At 40.0% G+C, this 9,860-nt stretch overlaps 1 protein-coding gene across 2 annotated transcripts; it reads left to right on the top strand.

Moving 5' to 3' along the window:
- The first annotated feature begins 5,936 nt into the window (after positions 1-5,936).
- LOC146576439 (visual system homeobox 2) lies at positions 5,937-9,860 on the top strand. 2 transcript variants are annotated; one of them, XM_085272671.1, is made up of 4 exons: positions 5,937-6,043; positions 8,358-8,507; positions 8,810-8,967; positions 9,422-9,860. In XM_085272671.1, the coding sequence occupies exons 1-4, from the start codon at positions 5,989-5,991 to the stop codon at positions 9,794-9,796; spliced, it is 738 nt and encodes a 245-aa protein (XP_085128797.1). In that variant the 5' UTR covers positions 5,937-5,988; the 3' UTR covers positions 9,797-9,860. The 2 variants fall into 2 exon arrangements, with proteins under 2 accessions (XP_085128797.1, XP_085128796.1); XM_085272670.1 differs by having other exon boundaries at positions 8,064-8,507.

Raw genomic sequence — 9,860 nt, 5'->3', positions numbered from 1 at the left:
CACTTTTTTATTTTTCATTCAACTCAACCTGACAGGATGTGAGGAGTGTAATATTTCAGTAGTTTGGAAGCTCAGTGGAGACACTTTGATGGAACTTAATATGGAAAGCAGTTTAAAGTTCAAAATGTAGCAACAGAAATTTCACAAGAACCCATTATTAGCTTTCAAAATAATATTTTAGCACCTCAAAAAAAAGATTGAACTGAGGAAAAATTCATGCTGTAAGGATTCATTTCATTCCAATATTTCTTGGATCCTGATAAAACTGGAAACAGCTGTCACATGTACGCTTGCTCTTCACTGGGGTGTAACAGACAAATTAAAGGCGTGATGCACATGCTGTGATGGAAACCATTTTGCCATGAAAGTGTGAGTTGTTTTGCCCAGTGCCAGTGACTTCATCTGGAAACCTCTTGATGGAGTCAAAGGGATAAGTTAAACAATGTGCAGGCATGCCGGTAAACTAGCAAAGTGGACGTCCACATTTATGGTAAATTAACCATGGTGGTAATTGTTCAATCACACAGACCAAAGGCTTCTTTGAAGATGTGATGTGGGTAGGCCGTTTTACAACGTAGAGTGCTCCTGGTGTTTTGTTACATAGGAGGACGTGGAGATGCAGTCGCAGCACGGTTGAGGATCATCAGTGATGGTAAGACATGCCCACACTGGTGGGTCAGTGGAATCTGTCATTCAGAAATGTTCAGTCACCCATTGAGATATATGGGCCTGGCAGCTGGAAGCAGGTTTTCTTCAGATCAAAATAATGTGTTTTTTCTTATAAAAAAAAAACAACAATAACAAAACTGTTGGACAAAGTGCTATAAAAACGTATTGGGGGACTGTCACAGGGTGACTTGTGACAACAATGATGTTCATAATTCAAATTTTAAACGTTTTGAAAATATATATCGTGCACCATACTTGCTGTGTGATGTGTTAATTGCACCTGTAAGGTGTCCTGTAACTCGCCAAAAATTCTGTTTATGGTTATCAGTCAACAGACTACACAAGTCCAAGCAGCTTGGGCTCTTGGTCCGGCGCCAGCATCCCATTGGCTGGACAGCAGTGAGGCGGAACAGAGATGAGTGACAGCGAACGAGGAAGTGGTGGGAGGGAGAGCGGGGGGCCAAGCCTATTGCTGAATAGCCTGATGGACCACTGACAAGTTAACAACCTCTGTCTTTATTCATCATACCAATCCAGATCCACTCAAAGGCAGCTGCAGAGAGCTAAATGTTTGCGTGATCACAGTTAACATTTTGCTTCATGGTAAAATAAAGAATCCTTTCAAAAAACCAAATCTACTGCAGAAAGTAATTATGCACTAAATGGATTTTGGCACCGGCTTTAACTGCTGATTTAAGGGTAAAGAGTTCAGAATAAAAGTAAATGTTATTCTTATTTAATGCCGTGAACGTCAACTCTGGCTCGTAGTCATGACCACTTGCAAAACAACAGTGGCTAGTTGGTGCTCCTTATCACATTTCAGATTTCTCCCTGGTTATTTGCAGCTCCAACACCGAGGCTTCTCATATGGTCTCCAGCCCCCAAAACACACACTCTTGTGTTAAGGCCGTGACCTTGGTGGGGGTGGGGGTGGACTAATCTACCAAACGGTTTAAGTTGTGGTTAAAACATTTCAGCTCCATCTCAACCTGCGGTACACTTTTCTTTTTTTAACAGCAGTCACTTGTGCATAACGAGTGCTTGGAGTTTTCATTTTTACAGAACATTTTGCTGTAATTGTTTGGTACTATACAATTTGAATGCTATAATTGGTTTGCTCAATGTAAGATCACTTTAATTTGAATACACAGTCTTAATATTTCTTCCAGCACCAACCATGCAAGTGTTGGAAAAATCACCGATTTTCCCCGTCCATGTCAAAGTGGACAGTAAATGAGCGGCAAGCAGGAATGCCGACCACTGGAGGCCTTTTGGTCTTTCTCTCAGCTGCAGGAGGGGCCCTGATGTGCCACTACCTGCCCATGCACATCTGTCTGCTCTCTGTCTTCCTCTCAATGGCACCCTCGTCTTAGATCATCTCCTTTTACTCCACGCTTGAGTTGCACTTGGCTTGCATGGAAAAAATGTGGACCGTCTCTCGCCTCTCTTCTCCCTGGCACTTTGATGTCTCAAGTGTGATTGCTTTTGGATTGTGGCCGCTTTCCCTTGAAGGTTTTGACATGAAAAGCAGGCTGGGCTCTCAGGTTTATCCCATGGCCAGTGATCCAGGACTAAAACAATCAACCAGTTCGCTGTGGGATACTGTTACCAGCGAGAGTGAGGCACCAACCATGGGGGCTTCCTCAGTCATCATACTTTTTCTCCCCTCTAAACTAAAATGTTTTAGGTGTGTTGATTGAATTATACAAATCCAAGCTCCCATTAATAGATTTTAGACTTAAGTTTGTGCTGACAGTTGACACTAAAATATATAGAAGCTAGAGAATACATTACAATACATTCCCAATGTGTTTGCAGAGGTGGACAACTGAAATGATCCAACATTTTTAATGAATTAAAAAGAAATGAGGCTAGTAATTGCAGTTAAAATTGACCCAATCAGATAAGTATGATAATGTGACACGTCATTAACAGCAGAGGCATAAGTGACAACCCTTAAGCTTCACTTATACTTTCATTAAATATTGAATCTGTGCTCATTGCTGTTCCAGCCTGCAAATTACACCAGATAGATAAATTCCCATGACAGTGGAGCTGACGATAATCATCCATCTTCGCATGACATTTGGCAGAACTCTTGTTTTATGAGCTAAAGTGCCACTGGAGTGGATCAGAAAAAATAATAATGCACAGTGTTCACGATCTCTATTAGAGCAGATGGTATCTTATGACAACGAGGGCAGAGCGTGACAGTTAATCCACTTCAGCCATGTCTGTCAAGGAAAAAAGTGGGTAAATAGCCTGAGTGATTTAATTTAAATTTCAGCTTAGTGAAAGTGTTTTTTTTGTGCAACAAATTTAAAGATATAAAAAGTTTCATCAGTAAAAAAGTCTTGTTAATAGCTTTAAATAGAGTTATCATGTCTTCAGTAGGTTATTTTATACATAGGTTTGTTTGGAGGTATTGAGATTATTATTTTCCCCCACTAATATTTATATACTTGAAAACTGAACCTACAGATAATTATCAGCTCCTGTGTCACGCAGCTCTTGTAATGTTGTTTTTGGCTGCGGCCAGAAGCTGTTTTAGGTTACAAAGTTAAAGAAAAAACAAATTGCAGACAGACTCACTCTGCAACTTCCTGATGTGCTTGCTATAGACACTTTAAGTATTTTCTTGGAGGAGTTGTAGGCGACCAAAACTGACTAATTCAAGAGCATTAATTATAGACAAAGATTTATCAGGAATCTGGATATTCAATTCAGACTTCCCTTATGCTTATTTTTAACTGGATCTACTGAAAAGCAGCTGTTTGATAAAATGTTTGCCATCTCAACCCGAAAGTGATAAAGTCATGGTAAAAAGGAGATGCACCTTCTGCCAGTTCTAAGGGTTTACATATCAGGACATAATGAAAGGTTATCTAGTTCTTAACAGGTCTTAAAATTAGATAAGTACAACTCCAGGTGAACAACAAAACAAGTCTTATTACAATGTGTCATTATGTATTTGGCAAACATTAGGTCAAACTGCAGAAGACGTATCTGAAAACTGGTTCCATTGGAAGGTAAGTAGCAGCCAGGTGCTGATAATCAATTGCAAGAGATTAATTGACCATTAGCAAGTGTGAGCACTTCTATAAAAGCAGGATTTTGCAGATATGGAACATTTAGGTGTATGTTAACACAATGCTAAGGGGGTGGTATATTAGCAATGATCTTAAAGAAGCACTTTAAGCAAATCAGCACAAACACCTCAATCCAGCTGTCAAGCACAGTGGTGGAGGGGTCATGAACACAACTCCTCTGTATACTAAAGTATTCTAGAGTGAAATTTGAGGCTGTCTGTCCAATAGACGACTTTTGTACCAAATTGGGTGGATTGAACTGCTTTGGTGGGAACTTAAAAGAGCTGTGAGTGCCCACGTATCTTTATGAACTCAAGCATCGCTGTAAATGAGAGTTGACAATGATGCAAGAGACCGATTCGGTCATACACGAAATAATTACTTAACGTTGTTGCTGCCAGAAGTGCTTTTGTAAACTGTTGACTCATGAGTTGTACTGTAGTTTTCACACACTGCTTCTGTATTTTGACTTTGTTAAATAGTGACATGGCATAATATGTCAAGCGTTGTTCGTCTGGGATTGTATTTACCTAATTTAAGACCTAGTAAGGTTTACATAATTTTATATTATGTCCTGATATGTGAAACTTTGAAGAGACAGCCGGTGGACTTTGTTTGTACCATGACTGTATATCCATGTTGTGTTCATAATTTATATACACTGCTGCCAGATGGCTATATAACAGTCACACTGGCTTTCAGGTGTAAACAAATTTCAAATCTGAATAATGATTTTTGTCTAATAGTACTTTTCTGCTTCTTTATTTCAGATAGAGTTGATGATTGGTTTTAAATTCAAGTGTGACTGAAGTGGAAGAAACAAAACACTTTACTTCACTTTGAGACCGAAAAACTGATTTTACTTTTTTTTTTTTTTTACTTTCACAATGAATAATTTCAAGCTCAAACATGCCAATTTCAAGCTAAAGACACGTGAAGAGCATCCCACTGGTGACTTACTAAAATCTCAGATAATGTGTAGTCCGTCCCTTCACTTGAAGGTCTGCTAATAATACAATGATTGCCACTTTAGCTGTGGATCTCCAGTGTTGTCATTCAAGAAGCTGGAACTCCAATACAGGCTGGCATTAGCCATTACTATTGTTGTCTTAATGCCGCCTTCAATTATCCACTATCAGGCTTTTTGAGCAACTACTGTCAGAACCTCCCCCGCTGGTTTTTCACCAATCTTGTCCCTGATTATCTGGATCAATGGGCATTAAAGGACCCCGGCACAGACAAACAGAAGTAGTTTGAGGGTGGGAAAAGGGGTCTACTTTCAGACAATCCAGAAATCCCTGTAACTATCTGTGTGCCAGGGACAAACAGAATGGCTATTCAGTCGTCAGTCCCGCCACACACAGTGTTTATTTAGCCACAGCTCAAACCAGACACTTCTAATCTATTTTCCTTTTCCCTGCAAACGCAAGAAATTATTTCTCTCAATCGCCGTCTGTCCTTTCCCATCCCTACATGCATACGCTTCCACATGAGTAGAAAGTAGTGCTAAGACCTGTTAATTGTTGAGTTGGCTCACTTAAAACGATAGATCATTCATACTGATTAATAGTGCAGTTAGAAGTGCTGTTTTCTTGGGTTGGGGTGATTTGATTGCTAAAGAGATGCTAAAATGCTTTATTAGCTGACATTTCCTTGTTGTTAGGTTTTTGTTATGGAATCATAATGTAGGGAAAACGAGCAATTTTTATCTGCAATTCAAGACAAGACACTCCACCTAAATACTGGCTTTCAGGTACAACTCAGGCTGTAAAGACATCCGAATTGCTCAACCCCTAATCCTGCCTCCTAATTTAGTGTTTGAACAGGTGCAGATGAAAGGGCCACACAGGTGATGGATTTGCAGTCCTCACAGCACGTATAGGAATGACCATCCTGTGACTCACCTTAGCTCTGACCAGCTGCCACTTGCAGAGATCCCAGGCTGATCAAAGCCACCTCAGCCCGCCAGCTCTGTGGTGACAACACTGACAGCGGAGTGTTTTCACCACCGTTTGAGCTGACGAGCAGTTAGAAAGAGATGTTGTTAGGTGATGTGTAACTTTGGATTAATTGACACACCTGGGTTTAATTCTCACAGACAGTGCTGGAGATCATCTCATCAGAGAGCCATCACCACTAAGCTACAGCTGTCTTGCTTTAAAAAAAAAAAAGGGTTAATAATCTTCGTGCCTTGGCTGTTAATGTGTTGATGTGTTAGCTTTGATCTGAGATGGAAGAATCCCATCAGGGCTTGACTACTGACTACATACTTTACAGCTGTGGAAGTAAGATTATCATTACCAAACACATGATATGATAAAACTATTTTGCTGTAACTACAGAACATTTTTAGATTTTATGTCTCTCTAGTTCGCTTCTAACGTGGGTTTTTATAGGGGATAAGTGACAGAATACAAATACACAAAAATAGAAAATTGCCTTTTTAAAGATTTGCTATCAGGGACATATCCTTCTGATGCAATGTTTTTTAAAAGATATATATGACAATTTGGTTCCTCTTTAAAACTTGTATTTTATCAGATGTGAGAAAAGTGGCATTTTTGATTCTGGTTTAGTGAACAAGTGACAGTGTTGTTATTATGAGGGAAACCTACCCTTGCATGTAGATACCCTTTGTTATGGACGCTTGGTTACTTCCTTAAGCAAGTAACCCTAACACAGTGAGTTAGCAGTTAGAGTACTTATGATTGCCATTTAAAGTGTGCTAGAATTTCAAACATCCACAGGAGACCATTCATTTAAAGAAGTGTTATAAAATTTATTCCAATTCATGCAGCTGTTGATGATGTGCTTTTAAAAGTTGTAAACCTTTAAGTTTATCATCTTAAATGTTAACTAACCTATATAGATAACATGCTAAAATGTACCTATGTACCATTTTTTTCAAACACTGGCTCTGTATGATATCAGCGAGAGTCGATATACCTACTATGGTCATTTTAGGCAGGGAAATCCCACCCACCTGTGGATGAAACCTGCAGTCTGCTAACAGAAAGCCAAATGGAAGATGGGCTATACAACAAAGCAGTATTGTGAACTATAAATGCAAGAAACATCAGTAGAGTGCTAGAATAAAGGTTTGAAAAATTACCTTAATAGGCTTCTTCTAGCATTTTTTTAAAACTCAGAAGAATACAAAGTACAGCAAACACAGGTGAGACAAGTTATTATTTTTGATCTTTAGTCATCTACAGGAAACTGAGATTATTACATTAGATTTTCAGGAGTTATAATGGGAGTCTGCCAAAATTGTAAATTAGTAAATTAGTTGTAAACAAACAAACAAAAAAAAACACTGTCCGGGACCAAATTTTGCAAAAGAAGATGTCTAAGATATAGAGTATAGAATATGTATAGGATAAAGCAAAATGCACACAATAAAAATACTTTATGTTTTTATTGGGGTTTTTTTTAGACATTTTAACTAACTTTGTTTATCTATTTGAATATTTAAATAGTTTATTTTATCATGTAAAAGTAATTTGTGCTGCACTTCTGCTACTGTGTAAGATGAGTGGTATGATGTACAGCTATCCTTGCTGTTGTTAAAAAAACATAACAGCATTCATTTACTAAGAACAATAAACTCAAACCAGCATGGAGGCATCTGATCCACCGTGGTGAGCCCTGAAAGGGAACAGCCAAAAAAAAAGAAGAAGAAAATCAAAAACAATAACACTGAGACCTGCTATTCAGGTTCAGCTACCGTTGTATTTACTTCCATTCCACAAAACTGAACAACTGCTTTTATTATAAGATAAGATAAGATAAGATAACCTTTATTAGTCCCACACGTGGGAAATTTGTTTTGTCACAGCAGGAAGTGGACTATGTCTCCTGTACAGTAATTTGTTGCTATTATATCTGACAACCGTTGAACTAGTTGTCTGAAGCGTATGCGCCTAAGTGAACATAAACATCTCTGCTACTTACTGAGCTGCCATTCGTCTCACTCACTGAAATTTCAGGAGCCAAAGATGTTGCAACTTGTCCCTGAAAGGCAGAGAGAGCGAGAGAGAGTGAGAGGAGGTTTGGGGCATGTCTGAAAAAGACTGCAGGATGTATGTGGTTGGAGAAGAGATGACAAATACAGTAAATAGTGATGGGGTGATACTATTAATCCTGTGAGAAACAAATCATAGGTTTTTTGTTTGTTTAGGCCATAAACCTACATCTGTTTAGATGTCATGTGACTGGGAAAAGAGGGGAAGATGATTGGAGGGGAAGGGAAGAAAGCTAAGGTGAGCCCACCTCCACCGCTCAAGTCTTACCTTTCCTCTTCAGGCAACACCTTGTACCTGGGCTGAGCACCTCAGCAGCAAACAGCAGCTCTGACAACCAAGTGGATGCATCTGCTGGACAATCGTAGCTCTTTAATTTTCTCTTCTATTTGTACCCTGGACCTTGGAATGCATTTTACATTTCTACCAGCAAACCTCTAGAAGTCAACCAGACCCTTTTCAGTGGACTGACGTTAAATATTGGACTTGGACATGTTTGGCACAGGGCAGCTGGTATCCTCTCTCCTTCCTGCAGTTTTCCATTCACCTGCAGCTCATTTTTTTCCTGCCTTCCCAGCCAGACTGGGCTCTCAACCTCAGTTCCTGATCCCGGGGCCTTTTATCAGCTACGAATCCCTGAGGAATTATCTGCAGCCAGAGCTATGCAAGGAAGCTTTGCTAATGGCCACACAGGCGGTCAGGATTGGGCCACTCACAGAGAGCATAGGTGAGTTCAAGCCACAGCTGCTGTAGCCAAAATGGGACTGATTGTATCATACTGGACTTGTTCAGATAGAGCGTAGCCAAACTGGCACAGTATGACCAGTCTCAAAGACAGTCTGTGAGCACCATCTGATTGCAGTGTAAATGTTTACAAAAGACTGACTAACAGCTCGTAACTAACAATCAATTATCAAGCAGTGTTAAATTGGGCCTAATGATTGCTGTGCTAATTATCCAATCTAGAGCCATTAGTTCCTTGTCACCCATTGGCGATTGTGTAATTGGTGCTTGTGGTGTGCTTTCCAGATGAACAGAGGCCAGTGAAGCAGCGTCGTGCACGGGCCAACTACAGCAGCTGGCAGCTGGAGGAGCTGGAGAAGGCGTTCGAGACCACCCACTACCCGGACATCTTCATGAGGGAAGCCCTGGCCCTCAGACTGGACCTTATTGAGGCCAGAGTCCAGGTGATTGGCACGACGAACTCCTGCTGGAGTTGTTAACTTTGTACTCATTTAGCTGATATTAATTTTTACGCACAGTGTGCAAATTTGCCTTTAGCCCTACTGTTTATTTTCCATCATAGGCATGTTTGACAATACTTACAATAATTCACAGTGAAATCATCTTGCACACCAAATAAAGGAAAATGCCTGGAGAAAAAATAGTATTTTATTCTATATGAATACAATAACTTGACTAGATTAATCTGTAATTTTTTGCTATCCATATGGTCAAGATTCCTTTCTGTCCCAACAGAAATGTAATCACAGTTTCAGCTGATACCAGTATGAAAGTAATTCTTGACTACAGATACATCAGAGCCTGTTTAGTGCAGTTACATTTCAACTATTGTTTTTTAACTATATAATCTCCATGTTATTTACATTCATATATTATATCTCTTTCATTTATTCCAAGGTTTGGTTTCAAAACCGCCGTGCAAAAATGAGACGGCAACTGAAACTCCAGGGCCAGTGTCCAGGGCCTTATGTGAAAAGGGACAACGATGAAACATCTCCAAAAGCGAGCAAGAGTTTAAAACACGCAGAGAGATCGGACGGTGAGCACTGGGAGAAACAACAGGAAGCTGAAGGTTATCCATGGACAACCCAGAAGTTGGGGAAGTGGGAGAGGCCGGAGGGGCCGAGCTCAGAGGAGCTCCGCTCCTGCAGCATTGCTAAGCTGCGGGCCAAAGCCAGAGAGCACGAGGCTGAGATCCAAGGCAATGTAAGCATGTCAGGAGGCACCAAACAGTCACAAACACAGGAAACTGATGCCACGCACAATGACTGATCATTTTCAATCTTCCTGTTTATACATGAGTTGGAACTTTTGGGGGAAGTGGAACTTAAATATT

Source organism: Mchenga conophoros, linkage group LG4 (genome assembly GCF_057382185.1).
Source record: "Mchenga conophoros isolate Kocher_MC1m ecotype Shallow Benthic linkage group LG4, M_conophoros_male_GT1.1, whole genome shotgun sequence".
NCBI lineage: Eukaryota > Metazoa > Chordata > Actinopteri > Cichliformes > Cichlidae > Mchenga > Mchenga conophoros.
The sequence above is the reverse complement of the archived record's forward strand: the minus strand, read 5'-3'. Positions and strand labels throughout refer to the sequence as shown.